This window comes from Rhinoraja longicauda, chromosome 2 (assembly GCF_053455715.1).
Source record: "Rhinoraja longicauda isolate Sanriku21f chromosome 2, sRhiLon1.1, whole genome shotgun sequence".
In the NCBI taxonomy this organism is placed as follows: Eukaryota; Metazoa; Chordata; class Chondrichthyes; order Rajiformes; family Arhynchobatidae; genus Rhinoraja; species Rhinoraja longicauda.
Genome location: NC_135954.1, coordinates 7102227 through 7118755, shown reverse-complemented (window position 1 = coordinate 7118755; position 16529 = coordinate 7102227). Strand labels below are relative to the sequence as shown.

The window sequence follows — 16529 nt, the reverse complement described above, 5'->3', positions numbered from 1 at the left end:
AAGGATAGCGGAGTCAGGGGGTATGGGGAGAAGGCAGGAGCGGGGTACTGATTGAGAATGATCAGCCATGATCACATTGAATGGCAGTGCTGGCTCGAAGGGCCGAATGGCCTCCTCCTGCACCTATTGTCTATTGTCTATTGTCTATGATCACAATGAATGGCGGTGCTGGCTGGAAGGGCCAAATAGCCTCCTCCTGCACCTATTTTGTGTTGCTATGTATGTAGGTCTCTCGATGATGAGAGGACGGTTCCAGAGATGCTGCCTGACCTGCTGAGTAAAATGTTTATTTTAGTTTAGCTTAGTTTACCGTCACGTGTACCGAGTTACAGTGAAAAGCTTTTTTTTGTTGTGTGCGGAATTCTGGCAAGGAGCTAACAATCCTCAACACACAAACTGATGGGCCGAATGGCCTAATTCTACTCCTATGCCTTATGGCCTTATGGCCTTATGACAAGCAGCTAACAATGAATGGCCTGTTCCCTTTATCATTGTCACTTTTTTGCATATCTTTCATTCATAGTTCTTTCCCTCTCTACATCCACCGACCATACCTCTCGTTTCCCTCCCCCCGTGACATTCAGTGTGAAGACAGGAACATAGAAAATAGGTGCAGGAGGAGGCCATACGGCCCTTCGAGCCAGCACCGTCATTCACTGTGATCATGTCTGACCATCCACAATCAGTAACAACGTGCCTGCCTTCTCCCCATATCCCTTGATTCCACTAGCCCCCTAGAGCTCTAATCTAACTCTCTCTTAAATTCATCCAGTGAATCGGCCTCCACTGCCCTCTGTGGCAGCGAATTCCACAAATTCACAACTTCTGGGTGAAAAAGTTCCTTCTCACCTCAGTTCCTTCTCACCTCAGTATTAAATGGCCTCCCCTTTATTCTGAGACTGTGTGGCCCCTGGTTCTGGACTCGCCCAACATTGGGAACATTTTTCCTGCATCTAGCTTGTCCAGTCTTTTTACAATTTTATATATCTCTATAAGATCCCCTCTCATCCTTGTAAACTCCAGTGAAACGTTGCCCATTTCTTCTCTCCAGAGATGCTGCCTGTCCCGCTGAGTTACTCCAGCATTTTGTGTTCGTCCTCTTGGGAGGGGAAGTTCCTTGTATCCAACTTGTTTGCATAGGACAACCCCATCGACTCTGTTACCAACCTCGAGTTCCTTCTTCCCTCTAAAAAACTAAAGTCACAGAGTGCTGGAGTAACTCAGCGGGTCAGGCAGCATCTCTGGAGAACACGGATAGGTGACATTTCACAGAGTGCTGGAGTAACTCAGTGGGTCAGGCAGCATCCCTGGAGAACATGGATCGGTGACGTTCCGGGTCAGGACTCTTCTTGAGTCTCGACCCAAAATCCAGAGATGGTGCCTGTCTTGCTGAGCTACTCCAGCACTTTGTGTCTTTTTTTTAAATAGTAAATTAGCATCTGCAGTTCCATGTGTCTTCTTGCCTCCAAGTCAGCTGTATCCCCTGGAAATCTATAGCAGAAACGTGGGCAGTACACCAGGTTATAATAATAATAATAATAATACATTTTATTTATATAGCGCTTTTCATATACTCAAAGACGCTCTACAGAGATTTTGAGAACATAGGGAAATTAATAAATAGATAAATAAGTAAATAAATAAATGAACAGAGAAAGGAGACAGAAGGTGAGGTGACCTTCAGTGGTTGAAGGCAGTACTGAACAGGTGAGACTTCAGTGATGTTTTGAATGTGGTGAGTGTGGGGAGTCTCTAACGGTTTGGGGTAGTGAGTTCCATAGGGTGGGAGCAGCGATGGAGAAAGCCCTGTCCCCCCAGGATCTGAGTTTAGTCCGGATGTGGGGGGATAGGAGATTGGCAGCGGCAGAGGGGAGGGTGCAGGTGGGAGTGTGCCTGTGGAGGAGGTCGGTCAGGTAGGATGGGTCCAGGTTATGGAGGGCTTTGTAGGTTATGAGGAGGATTTTGTACTGGATTCTCTGGGGGATGGGGAGCCAGTGGAGTTTATAAAGGACGGGGGTGATATGGTCACGGATCGAGGTGTGTGTGAGTAGACGGGCAGCGGAGTTTTGAATGTATTGAAGTTTATTGATGATTTTTGAGGGTGCGCCATAGAGGAGGCTGTTGCAGTAGTCCAGACGGGAGGTGATGAAGGCGTGGATGAGGGTTTCTGCAGCTGTGGAGGAGAGGGATGGACGGAGACGGGCAATGTTTTTGAGGTGGAAGAAGGCTGTCTTTGTGATGTGTTTGATGTGTTTGTCGAAGGAGAGGGTTTGATCAAGGATGATTCCAAGATTCCGGATGTGAGGTGAGGTGGATACTGGGAGACCATCAATGTTGAGGATGAAGTTTTGGGTGGATTTGGTGAGCATTTTTGGACCAATGATGATGATTGATATAAGTGATAGGAGTGAAATTAGGCCATTCGGCCCATCGAGTTTACTCCGCCATTCAATCATGGCTGATCTATCTCTCCCTCCTAACCCCATTCTCCTGCCTTCTCCCCATAACCCCTGACACCCGTGCTAATCAAGAATCTATCTATCTCTGCCTTAAAAATATCCACTGACTACGAGTAGAATTAGGCCATTGGGCCCCATCAAGTTTTCTCCACCATTCAATCATGGCTGATCTATCTCTCCCTCCTAACCCCACTCCTCCTGCTTTCTCCCCATAGCCTCTGACACTTGCACTAATCAAGAATCTATCTACTGTATCTCTGCCTTAAAAATATCCACTGACTTGGCCTCCACAGCCGTCTGTGGCGAAGACTTCCACAGATTCACCGCCCTCTGACTAAAGGAATTCCTCCTCATCTCCTTCTTGAAGGAACGTCCTTTAATTCTGAGGCTGTGACCTCTGGTCCTAGACTCTCCCACTAGTGGGAAACATCCTCTCCACACCCACTCTATCCAGGCCCTTCACCGTGGTAATCGTGTTAATCTTACGCTTCATTTGTGCCATTTGTATCGCTGATGGTTTCCTGTTCTCGCAAGCTATGATCAAACCCTCTCCTTCGACAAACACATCAAACACATCACAAAGACAGCCTTCTTCCACCTCAAAAACATTGCCCGTCTCCGTCCATCCCTCTCCTCCACAGCTGCAGAAACCCTCATCCACGCCCTCAGGTTCGATCCTGACTACAGGTGCTGCATTGTAAGGAGTTTGTACGTTCTCCCTGTGACCTGCGTGGGTTTTCTCCGAGATCTTCGGTTTCCTCCCACACTCCAAAGACGTACAGGTATGTAGGTTAATTGGCTGGGTAAATGTAAAAATTGTCCCTAGTGGGTGTAGGATAGTGTTAATGTACGGGGATCGCTGGGCGGCACGGACTTGGTGGGCCGAAAAGGCCTGTTTCCGGCTGTATATGATATGATATGATAATTTACCAAGCCAATTCACCTACAAACCTGTAACGTCTTTGGAGCGCGGGAAGAAACCGGAGATCTCGGAGAAAACCCACGCAGGTCACGGGGAAGAACGTACAAACTCCGTACAGACACAGGCAGGATCGAACCCGGGTCTCTGGCGCTGTGAGGCAGCAACTCTACCGCTGCGCCACCGTGTTAACATTACTTATGTTTATTTTGCTGCTTTCTTACCCATTCCTTTGACCTTTCTGTGTTCCCCTGGGACACTGATAAATTCTCTACATTATTTTACGCTCTCAGCCACTGTTGAACTACGAGCAAATCTGGCTACATAAGCAGGATCCTTTATCAGATGGTAATCTGCTTCAGATAACAAACACTGTACACTTAGACTGTGTCCAGCTTACGAACCTGGTAAATCAAATCATATGGTGCAAAAGAGAAATTAAACATAGAGTAGAAACAAAGAACTACAGATGCTGGTCACGACACCATCTTAACGTAGAAACATAGAAACATAGTTGCAGGTGGAGGCCTATTGCTCCTATTTACATGAAATCAACTCCCATAAGGTACTGGAGAAAAGACACTAAATGCTGGAGTAACTCAGCGGGACAGGCAGTTTTCTCTGGAGAAAAGGAGTGGGTGACGTTTCGGGTCGAGACCCTTCTTCGGACTGAGAGTCATAGAAACATAGAAACATAGAAAATAGGTTGCAGGAGGAGACCATTCGGCCCTTCGAGCCAGCACCGCCGTTCATTTTGATCATGGCTGATCGTCCACAATCAATAACCCGTGCCTGCCTTCTCCCCATATCCCTTGATTCCACTAGCCCTTAGAGCTCTATCTAACTCTCTCTTAAATCCATCCAGTGATTTGGCCTCCACTGCCCTCTGTGGCAGAGAATTCCACAAATTCACAACTTTCTGGGTGAAAAAGTTTTTTTCTCACCCCAGTTTTAAATGGCCTCCCCTTTATTCTTAGACCGTGTCCCCTGGTTCTGGACTCCCCCAACATTGGGAACATTTTTCCTGGCATCTAGCCTGTCCAGTCCTTTTATAATTTCCCTCTAAGAAACTAAAGACGCAAAGTGCTGGAGTAACTCAGCGGATAGCCACAGGGAAGAAGGATCTCCTGTGGCGTCCTGTCTTACATGGAGATGTAAATTCTTGCAATGATTCTCTTCTGCAAAATGTATCTAATTGAAAATAGATGGTGATAATTGACAAAGCCAAGCTACCATCAAAGGGGGAGCAGAGGTCTCCCCCTCCTACTCATTATAAACGATACGTTGCAATGAATTGAGTTCCTTCAGTGGCACTTCAAAGATTAATCAGCGTGACATGCACTTTCAAGGGCGGCACGGTGGCGCAGCGGTAGAGTTGCTGCCTTGCAGCGAATGCAGCGCCGGAGACCCGGGTTCCATCCCGACCACGGGCGCCGTCTGTACGGAGTTTGTACGTTCTCCCAGCGAGAGGTCATTGGAAAACTGTTTACCTCCCTCTCTTAATTTTAATGAATCAATTGTGGTGAAAATCAATAGTGCTTTATCCCTGTCAGTTTCACTGCGGGCCAGGAGTTAACCGCAGTTGACTGGCATGATCCCTCAGGCCTGATATAAAACACAATCAATTGCTTCCGCAGAACAGAGGGACGACCTGGGCCGTATTAATTTGCTTTAAAAAGAAACGTTTCCCCGCATCTAAGATGCAAACTTCTTCAGCTGCCAACTTCACGGTGGAGCAACTGGTAGAGCCGCGGCCTCACAGCCAGCGTCAGACACCCGGGTTCGATCCCGACCTGGGGTGCCGTCTGAGTGGAGTTTGCACCAAAGATACTAGAGGAACAAGATGGACCACTCCGTTGAAATCGCCCATACTGACGTGTAGTACGCAAAGGAGCCATTTTAGTACGCAAAGGAGCCATTTTAGTAGGCAAAGGAGCCATTTTAGTAGGCACAGGAGCCATTTTAGTAGGCAAAGGAGCCATTTTAGTGGGCAAAGGAGCCATTTTAGTAAGCAAAACCCGCAATTCGTTATGCCTCTTGCATTGTAATCAGTGTTTGGGGGGGGAACAGTATGTGTGATGATACCATTAAAATGCAGAATATATCTCATCTATCAATTCACAGATATTTGTTATTTTTCTTTAAAAAAAATTCTGCAAGTTTCTGCCTACTAAAATGGCGCCGTGACTTACTACGGTTTTCAGGGTCGAGTGGTCTATCTTGTTACTCTAGTATCTTTGGTTTGCACTACATTAGTTCTGTCCTACATAGAGGCATAGAGTGATACAGTGTGGAAAAAGGCCCTTCGGCCCAACTTGCCCACACCGGCCAACAATGTCCCAGCCACACTAGTCCCACTGGGCTACTCTTGGTCCATATCCCTCCAGACCTGTCCTATATATGTTCCGGTCTAACTTTTTCTTAAGCGATGGGATAGTCCCAACCTCAACTGCCTCCTCTGGCAGCTTCTTCCACACACCCACCAACTACCCTCTGTGTGAAAAGGTTACCCCCTATTAAATCTTTTCCCCCTTCCCCTTGAATCTATGTCCTCTGGTCCTCGATTCCCCTACTCTGGGCAAGGGACTCTGTGCGTCTACCCGATCTATTCCTCTCATGATTTTGTACACCTCTATGAGATCCCCCCCTCATCCTCCTGCGCTCCAAGGTATGGAGTCCCAGCCTAACTCAACTCTCCCTGTAGCTCAGTCCTGGCAACATCCTCGTAAATCTTCTCTGTACCCTTTCAAGCTTGACAACATCTTTCCTGTAACACGGTTCCCAGCCTGTTCCGCCTGAGATCACGTTGTGTCGGGAGAATTTATCCAGGGTCCTGTGATGCTGAACAATGGAGTCATGAGGGCTCTCCGGATATCCAGTCCTTTGAAGTTCATCCAGTTGCCGTGGCAACCGGCCTGCATTTATAAAACACCAGAGGTTTCATAAAAGAGGATTTGAAATCAGTTTTGGCCACAGCTTCTCAAAAGGCATGCGGCCAAATGTAAGACTCTAGTTCTAAAAACTGTTATATTTATTAATTTTGCTCCCATTTACATGAAATCAACTCCCATAAGGTACTGGAGAGAAGACACAAAAAGCTGGAGTAACTCAGCGGGACAGGCAGCATCTCTGGAGAAAAGGAGTGGGTGACGTTTCGGGTCGAGACCCTTCTTTGGACTGAGAGTCATAGAAACATAGAAACATAGAAAATAGGTGCAGGAGGAGGCCATTTGGCCCTTCGAGCCAGCACCACCATTCATTGTGATCATGGCTGATCGTCCACAATCAGTAACTCGTGCCTGCCTTCTCCCCATATCCCTTGATTCCACTAGCCCCTAGAGCTCTATCTAACTCTCTCTTAAATCCATCCAGTGATTTGGCCTCCACTGCCCTCTGTGGCAGAGAATCCCACAAATTCACAACTCTCTGGATGAAAAAGTTCCTTCTCACCTCAGTTTTAAATGGCCTCCCCATTATTCTAAGACTGTGTGTGGCCCCTGGTTCTGGACTCGCCCAACATTGGGAACATTTTTCCTGCATCTAGCTTGTCCAGTCTTTTTATAATTTTATCTGTCTCTATAAGATCCCCTCTCATCCTTCTAAACTCCAGTGAATGCAAGCCTAGTCTTTTCAATCTTTCCTCACATGACAGTCCTGCCATCCCAGGGATCAAACTCGTGAACCTACGCTGCACTGCCTCAATTACAAGGATGTTCTTCCTCAAATTAGGAGACCAAAACTGTACACAGTACTCCAGATGTGGTCTTACCAGGGCCCCATACAACTGCAGAAGAACCTCCTTACTCCGATACTGAAATCCTCTAGTCACGGGAGAGGGAAACAAGAGATATTGACGGTGATGTAGAGAGATTTAGAACAAACAAATGAAAGATATTCAAAAAAGTAACGATGATAAAGGAGGCAGGCCATTGTTAGTTGTGGGCTAGGTGAAAACAAGTTACAGACAATGAGACTCAACAAGACGACTTTGAAGCTTTTACGACTTGTGTGGGGTGGGGGGTGGAGAGAGGGGGGGGGGATGTAAGGGCTACTTGAAGTTAGAGCAGTCAATATTCGTACCGCTGGGGTGTAAGCTGCCCAAGCGAAATATGAGGTGCTGCTCCTCCAATTTGCGGCTGGCCCTCACTCTGACAACGGAGGAGGCCCAGGACAGAAAGGTCAGTGCGGGAATGGGAAGGAGCATTAAAGTGTCCAGCAACCGGGAGATCAGGCCGGTCCAGGCAGACAGAGTGGCGGTGTTCAGCGAAACCATCGGCCAGTCTGCGTTTGGTCTCGCCGATGTATAAGAGCCCACACCTCGAACAACGGATACAGTAGATGAGGTTGGAGGAGGTGCAAGTGAACCTCTGCCTCACCTGAAAAGACTGTCGGGGACCCTGGATGAAGTCGAGGGAGGAGTTATTGGATCTCCCCTCTCAGTCCCTCCCCCTCCCCCACAATTTGGGTGGGGGAGGGGCAGAGAGAGGGGATGCCAGGGTTAGTTGACGTCATCAAATCAGTTTTGGCGACATCTTCTAGAAAGGTCCGTGACAATATTAATCTAACACGGAAAGTATACCCAAGAGCTGAGAACTGTTATACTTATTAATTTGACAATTTTGCTCCAATTTACATTAAATCAACTCAATAGACAATAAACAATAGGTGCGAGAGGAGGCCATTCGGCCCTTCGAGCCAGCACCGCCATTCAATGTGATCATGGCTGATCATTCTCAATCAGTACCCCGTTCCTGCCTTCTCCCCATACCCCCTGACTCCGCTATCCTTAAGAGCTCTATCCAGCTCTCTCTTGAATGCATTCAGAGAATTGGCCTCCACTGCCTTCTGAGGCAACTCCCGTAAGGTGCTGGCCCCAGTGTAGGCTTAATCGTGCTTTAAACAGAATTAGGCGGCGTCTGTGTTTTAGAGAAAGCAAGAAAAAATGGATGTTAATCACAGTTTTTAAAAAGGCAAGAATACACGGTGGCGCAGCGGTAGAGTTGCTGCCTCACAGCGCCAGGGACAGCCGGGTTCCATCCCGACTACGGGCGCTGTCTGTACGGGAGTTTGTACGTTCTCCCCGTGACCTGCGTGGAATTTCTCCGGTTTCCTCCCACACTCCAAAGTCGGGCAGGTTTGTAGGTTAATTGGCTTCGGTGAAAATTGTAAACTGCCCCCAGTGTTTAGGATAAGTGTTAGTTAGCGTGCGGGGTGATCGGCGGTCAGCGCGGACTCGGCGGGGCCGAAGAGCCAGTCTCCGCACTGTGCCTCGCAGGTCCAAAGCAAAGTCTAGAGTACAGCATTCACACCAAAAGACTGGAGCGACTAGGCTTGTATACACTGGAATTTAGAAGGATGAGGGGATCTTATCGAAACGTATAAGGTTATTAAGGGGTTCGACACGTTAGAGGCAGGAAACATGTTCCCAATGTTGGGGGACTCCAGAACAAGGGGCCACAGTTTAAGAATAAGGGGTAGGCCATTTAGAACGGAGATGAGGAAAAACTTTTTCAGTCCGAGAGTTGTGAATCTGTGGAATTCTCTGCCTCAGAAGGCAGTGGAGGCCAATTCTCTGAATGCATTCAAGAGAGAGCCAGATAGAGCTCTTAAGGATAGCGGAGTCAGGGGGTATGGGGAGAAGGCAGGAACGGGGTACTGATTGTGGATGATCAGCCATGATCACATTGAATGGCGGTGCTGGCTCGAAGGGCCGAATGGCCTCCTCCTGCACCTATTGTCTATTGTCTATAAAACGCCAATTTTCCAACTAATTAACTGACGGCAAGCACCGACGGCTTCTTATTCACACAGATTCCGCAGGGCCACATCACGGCTGGTGAAATATATAGGGACTGCAGATGCTGGTTTACACCAAAAATAGACGCAAAATGCTGGAGTATCTCAGCGGGACCGGCAGCATCTCAGGAGAGAAGGAATGGGCGGTGTTCCATGTCGAGACCCTTCTTAAGAGTTACTCCAGTACTGTGTGTCTTATCTTCGGTATAACCCGGCACGGTGGCGCAGCGGTAGAGTTGCTGCCTTACAGCGAATGCAGCGCCGGAGACTCAGGTTCGATCCTGACTAGGGGTGCCGTTTGTACGGAGTTTGTACGTTTGGGGTTGAGACCCTTCTTCAGACTCAGACCCGAAACGTCGCCTATTCCTTCTCTCCCGAGATGCTGCCTGATCTGGTGAGTTACTCCAGCAGTTTGTGTCTACATTCAACCTCTCTCTATCGCTAGTTATACAGTTAAAAGCTTTAGAAACATAGAAAATAGGTGCAGGAGTAGGCCATTCGGCCCTTCGAGGCTGCACCGCCATTCAATATGATCATGGCTGATCATCCAGCTCAGTATCCTGTACCTGCCTTCCCTCCATACCCCCTGATCCCTTTAGCCACAAGGGCCACATCTAACTCCCTCTTAAATATAGCCAATGAACTGGCCTCAACTACCTTCTGTGGCAGAGAATTCCACAGACTCACCACTCTCTGTGTGAAGAAATGTTTTCTCATCTCGGTCCTAAAAGACTTCCCCCTTATCCTTAAGCTGTGACCCCTGGTTCTGGACTTCCCCAACATCGGGAACAATCTTCCCGCATCTAGCCTCTCCAACCCCTTAAGAATTTTATATGTTTCAATAAGATCCCCCCTCAGTCTTCTAAATTCCAGCGAGTACAAGCCTAGTCTATCCAGTCTTTCTTCATATGAAAGTCCTGCCATCCCAGGGATCAATCTGTTGAACCTTCTCTGTACTCCCTCTAAGGCTAGAATGTCTTTCCTCAGATTAGTTAAAGTTAATAAAGTCAAGCAGAGAGCAATGCTGAACCACGATCTACTTCTTTGATGAACCTCAGATCATCCTTGATCAGACTTAGCTGGCTTTACCTTGCACGAAACGTTACTCCCTTATCATGCATCTATACACTGTAAATGGCTCGATTGCAATCATGTACCATCTTTCTGCTGGCTGGTTAGCACGCACCGAAAAAAGCTTTTCACTGTACCTCGGTACACGTGACAATAAACTAAACTGAACGATAAACGCTTTATCGGAAATCAAGGCATTTGGGCAGTGCAGCAACTGAAGCCTCGAAAATGATTCCATGTAGTAAGCTGACATAATATTAGAGGCAAGAAATGAAAGGGAGATACAAAATTCTGCTGAAGATTCACACCTTTTTGGTAAATAAAGAAACATTGGATGATCTCCCATTTTTCAAAGGCTGTAAATGTTACAGTTTACTTGCATTAAAGCAGCAAATTAAAATGCCGGTGGAGGGAGTCAAGTCTTAAGATTTATTTTTTCCAAATTTGCTTGGTTGCTAGTTGCACTTAAGATATCTTCAGACGTCTGCCAAGGGAATATCTTCAACAGACGGCTCCGTTTGGAAATGTTGTGCAGGAGTGCCAGCACAAATGTGTAATGAGTAGCTGGTGAGTATTTCTTCACATTTGTGTTTGTGTATCTTCTATTAAATTAATTTACCACGCAAAACAGCAACTGTTAGCGAGGAAAACAAAGGCAGGTTTACCAATACAACGGTAGAATGCGGCACAGTGGCCCAGCGGGTAGTGCGGTTGCCTCACCCCGCCAGAGAGACGCGATTTCAACGCACTAAACGTTACTCACCTTATTCCCTTCGGCCCCGGACGTTCCCTTTATCCTACAAACCAGTAGGTCTTTGGGGCCACAGTCTTAGAACAGGGGCCACAGTCTCAGAATAAAGGGGAGGCCATTTAAGACTGAGGTGAGGAGAAACTTTTTCACCCAGAGAGTTGTGAATTTGTTTAAGAATAAGGGGTAGGCCATTTGGAACGGAGATGAGGAAAAACCTTTTCACTCAGAGAGTTGTGAATCTGTGGAATTCTCTGCCTCAGAAGGCAGTGGAGGCCAATTCTCTGAATGCTTTCAAGAGAGAGTTAGATAGAGCTCTTAAGGATAGCGGAGTCAGGGGGTATGGGGAGAAGGCAGGAATGGGTTACTGATTGAGAATGATCAGCCATGATCACATTGAATGGTGGTGCTGGCTCGACGGGCCGAATGGCCTCCTCCTGCACCTATTTTCTATTGTGGAATTCTCTGCCACAGAGGGCAGTGGAGGCCAAATCACTGGATGGATTTAAGAGAGAGTTAGACACAGCTCCAGGGGCTAGTGGAATCAAGGGATATGGGGAGAAGGCAGGCACGGGTTACTGATTGTGGACGATCAGCCATGATCACAATGAATGGCGGTGCTGGCTCGATGGGCCGAATGGCCTCCTCCTGCACCTATTTTCTATGACTATGTCTATGAGTGTGGGAGGATAGTGTATTCCAGAGAGTTATATTAGAATCTGCTGGAAATCATTAATCAAAAAAACAGCATATCACAAAATGCTGGAGTAACTCAGCGGGTCAGACAGTGTCTCTGGAGAGAAGGAACGGGTGACGTTTTGGGTCGAGACTGAAGAGGGGTCTCGACCCGAAACGTCACCCATTCCTTCTCTCCAGAGATGCTGCCTGACCCGCTGAGTTACTCCAGCATTTTGTGACACCTTCGATTTGTACCAGCATCTGCAGTTATTTTCCTAATCAAATAAACAAGAGCAACTCAGCGGGTCAGGCAACATCTCTGTGTGAAAACGCACACCTACAGATTCAGGGACAGTTTCTTCTCGGCTGTTATCAGGCAACTGAACCGTCCTACCAACAACCAGAGAGCAGTGCTGAACTACTATCTACCTCATTGGAGACCCTCGGACTATCCTTGATCGGACTTTACTGGCTTTATCTTGCACTAAACGTCATTCACGTTATTCCCTTCATTCCTGTATCTGTACACTGTGGGCGGCTCGATTGCAATCATGTATTGTCTTTCCTCTGACTGGTTCGCGCGCAACAAAAGCTTTTCACTGTACCTCGGGCCACGTGACGATAAAACAGACCTCGGAAGCCGTCTGTGTGGAGTTTGCACGTTCTCCCAGTGACCACGTGGGTTTACTCCAGGTGCCCCGGTTTCCTCCCACATCCCAAAGACGTGCAGGAGGACACGGGTGCACGCGGAGAAAACACAACTAACCATTATTTACATCGGCGAAACCAAGCGCAGGCTCGGCGATCGCTTCGCTGAACACCTGCGCTCGGTCCGCATTAACCAAACTGATCTCCCGGTGGCCGAGCACTTCAACTCCCCCTCCCATTCCCAGTCTGACCTTTCTGTCATGGGTCTCCTCCAGTGCCATAGTGAGGCCCACCGGAAATTGGAGGAACAGCACCTCATATTTCGCCTGGGCAGTTTGCAGCCCAGTGGAATGAACATCGACTTCTCCAACTTTAGATAGTTCCTCTGTCCCTCTCTTCCCCTCCCCCTTCCCAGTTCTCCCTCTATCTTCCTGTCTCCACCTATATCCTTCCTTTGTCCCGCCCCCCTGACATCAGTCTGAAGAAGGGTCTCGACCCGAAACGTCACCCATTCCTTCTCTACCGAGATGCTGCCTGACCTGCTGAGTTACTCCAGCATTTTATGAATATAACCATTATTGACGTTGTATGTATCTGTACCTTTATCATGTATCTGTACAATGTGGATGGCTCGATTGTAATGGTGTGTTGTCTTTCCGCTGACTGGCTTCTGCTGACTGCACCCGTGACAATAAACGAAACTAGACCTCGGTTGCTGTCTGCGTGGAGTTTGCACGGTCTCCCTCGGACCGTGTGGGTTTCCTCCGGGTGGCTCCGGTTTCCTCCCACATCCCAAAGAGGTGCGGGAGGAAACCGGAGCACCCGGAGGAAACCCACGTGGTCACAGAGAGTTAGTTGGCCTCTGTAAATCAGCCCTAACGTGCAGGCAGTGCATGGGAAAGTTCAATAACATAACTAGTGCCAATGAGTGATTGATGGCCAGCATGGACTCCACGTCCCACACCGACATTTCAAAAGGTATTGTTCCCCATGTTGGGGGAGTCCAGAACCAGGGGGTCACACAGTTTAAGAATCAGGGGTAAGCCATTTAGGACTGAGACGAGGAAAAACTTTTTCACCAGAGAGCTGTGAATCTGTGGAATTCTCCGCCACAGAAGGCAGTGGAGGCCAATTCACTGGATGTTTTCAAGAGAGAGTTAGATTTACCTCTTAGGTCTAACGGAATCAAGGGATATGGGGAGAAAGCAGGAACGGGGCACTGATTCTGGATGATCAGCCATGATCATATTGAAAGGCGGTGCTGGCTCGAAGGTCCGAATGGCCTCCTCCTGCACCTATTTCCAAACACGTACAGGTTTGCACGCTTCTGTAAATTTTCCTTGGTGCGTGTAGGATAGTGTTAGTGTGTGGAGGTCGCTGGTCGGTGCAGACTCGGTGGGACGAAGGGCCTGTTTCTGCGCTGTATCTCTAAACTAAACAAAAAAGGAATGTCGCCTGACCTGCTGAGTAACTCCAGCGAGGGAGAGATAGATCAGCCATGATTGAATGGCAGAGTAGCCTTGATGGGCCGAATGGCCTAATTCTACTATCTATATACTAAAACTCTCGTTTGTTATCTTGTTTGTGACTGAACTTCAGCGAAAACGGTACACGATAGCGCGACAATTTTAGGCCCACCATTGTCACTTTAGTGATAATGCAAGTAGTTTTATTGAAATTGGTCTTATATTTTTTAAGTTATTCACATTTTAAAGTTTAAAAGGAGGGGAGGAGGAGGGAGGGAGGGGGGAGGGGGAGAAGGGAGAGGGGAGGGGGGGGGGGGTTGAGGGGAGAGGGGAGGGAGGGGAGGAGAGGGTGTTGCACCAATGCAGGAGAGGTTTGGGCCCAACGGGTCCACTTGGTCTAGTCACTTATAATCTTATGTATCACAAAATGCTGGAGTAACTCAGCAGGTCAGGCAGCATCTCTGGAGAGAAGGAACGGATGACGTTTCGTGTCGAGACCCTTTTGCATTTTGTAATGAAACGTCACCTGTCCATGTTCTCCAGAGATGCTGCCTGACCCGCTGAGTTACTCCAGCACTCTGTGAAACGTCACCTATCCATGTTCTCCAGAGATGCTGCCTGACCCGCTGAGTTACTCCAGCACTCTGTGAAACGTCACCTATCCATGTTCTCCAGAGATGCTGCCTGACCCGCTGAGTTACTCCAGCACTCTGTGAAACGTCACCTATCCATGTTCTCCAGAGATGCTGCCTGACCCGCTGAGTTACTCCAGCACTCTGTGAAACGTCACCTATCCATGTTCTCCAGAGATGCTGCCTGACCCGCTGAGTTACTCCAGCACTCTGTGAAACGTCACCTATCCATGCTCTCCAGAGATGCTGCCTGACCCGCTGAGTTACTCCACCATTTTGTGATACCTTTGATTTGTACAGCATCTGCAGTTATTTTCCAACACAACTTATAATCTTATGATCTTTGTGTTACTCTCAAGATTACTTTTTTAAAAAAAGATTCAGAGACCGATACAAGGCGAATAAAAACTCAGTACTGTTGAGCGTAAATATACTCAGATTGTAAAACTACTACCTTCCTTGAAGATTGGCACTAAATGCTGGAGTTACTCTCTGGGTCAGGCAGCATCTCAGGAGAGAAGGAACGCGTGACGTTTCGGGTCATAGATACATAGGCAATAGGTGCAGGAGGAGGCCATTAGGCCAACACCGCCATTCATTGTGATCATGGCTGATCATGGCTGATCATCCACAATCAGTAACCCGTTCCTGCCTTCTCCACATACCCCCCTCGGTCGAGACCATTCTTCGGTTAAAAACTCAAGCTTGGTGTTAACTGTCAGACGACATGACACTCTCCATAGCGAAGGTAGACGCAAAATGCTGGAGTAACTCAGCGGGTCAGGCAGCATCTCAGGAGAGAAGGAACGGGTGACGTTTCGGGTCGAGACCCTACTCCAGACCCCCCAGTTTGGACACAACCCGGACTACAGGTTCCGACAATCGATCTCCTGCTTTTCCCCAGCAATTCTCCTTCCGCGCCCTGCTCCTGCACAACTTGCCTCTCCATAATAGATAATAGACAATAGGTGCAGGAGGAGGCCATTCGGCCCTTTGAGCCAGCACCGACATTCAATGTAATCATGGCTGATCATTCTCAATCAGTACCCCGTTCCTGCCTTCTCCCCATACCCCCTGACTCCGCTATCCTTAAGAGCTCTATCTAGCTCTCTCTTGAATGCATTCAGAGAATTGGCCTCCACTGCCTTCTGAGGCAGAGAATTCCACAGATTCACAACTCTCTGACTGAAAAAGTTTTTCCTCATCTCCGTTCTAAAAGGCTTACCCCTTATTCTTAAACTGTGTGGCCCCTTGTTCTGGACTCCCCCAACATTGGGAACATGTTTCCTGCCTCTAACGTGTCCAACCCCTTAATAATCTTATACGTTTCGATAAGATCCCCTCTCATCCTTCTAAATTCCAGTGTATACAAGCCTAGTCGCTCCAGTCTTTCAACATACGACAGTCCCGCCATTCCGGGAATTAACCTAGTGAACCTACGCTGCACGCCCTCAATAGCAAGAATATCCTTCGTCAAATTTGGAGACCAAAACTGCACACAGTACTCCAGGTGCGGTCTCACTTGGGCCCTGTACAACTGCACACAGTACTCCAGGTGCGGTCTCACTAAGGCCCTGTACAGCTGCACACAGTACTCCAGGTGCGGTCTCACTAGGGCCCTGTACAACTGCACACAGTACTCCAGGTGCGGTCTCACTAGGGCCCTGTACAACTGCAGAAGGACCTGCAGAATGAACACAGGTGGCAGGGCTGCCTCTTTACTGTCCCTATTTCAAAAACAAATCGAAATTCCCAGCAAGTCCAGACAATGACTTGAAGAGCCCTTGAATCAAGGCCCGAGGCAGTGATTAGACTGTGGCCAATTCGGCTCCCATTCCCTGCATTTTATTCATAGTTTAAGTACAAGTAACTCAGACACAAGCCATGCAGATGGACAGGAATGCAAAACCTGACCCCAATAACACCGGTGGCGCAGCGGTAGAGTTGCTGCCTCACAGCGCCAGAGGCCCCGGGTTCGATCTCCCGACCGCGGGTGCCGTCTGTACGGAGTTTCCACGTTCTCCCCGTGACCTGCGTGGGTCTTCCCCGGGCGCTCCGATTCTTCCCGCGCTCCAAAGTAGGCTAATTGGCTTCGGTTAGAATTTGTAAATT

General features: G+C 48.2%; 1 protein-coding gene across 1 annotated transcript in view; it reads right to left on the bottom strand.

Moving 5' to 3' along the window:
- Positions 1 to 16529, bottom strand: part of LOC144611052 (F-actin-uncapping protein LRRC16A-like) — a 101970-nt gene that overhangs the window by 69780 nt on the left and 15661 nt on the right. Inside the window, exon 2 of the mRNA XM_078430143.1 lies at positions 6184 to 6293. Within this exon, the coding sequence (XP_078286269.1) occupies positions 6184 to 6293 (110 nt within the window). The remainder of the gene's footprint in view (positions 1 to 6183; positions 6294 to 16529) is intronic.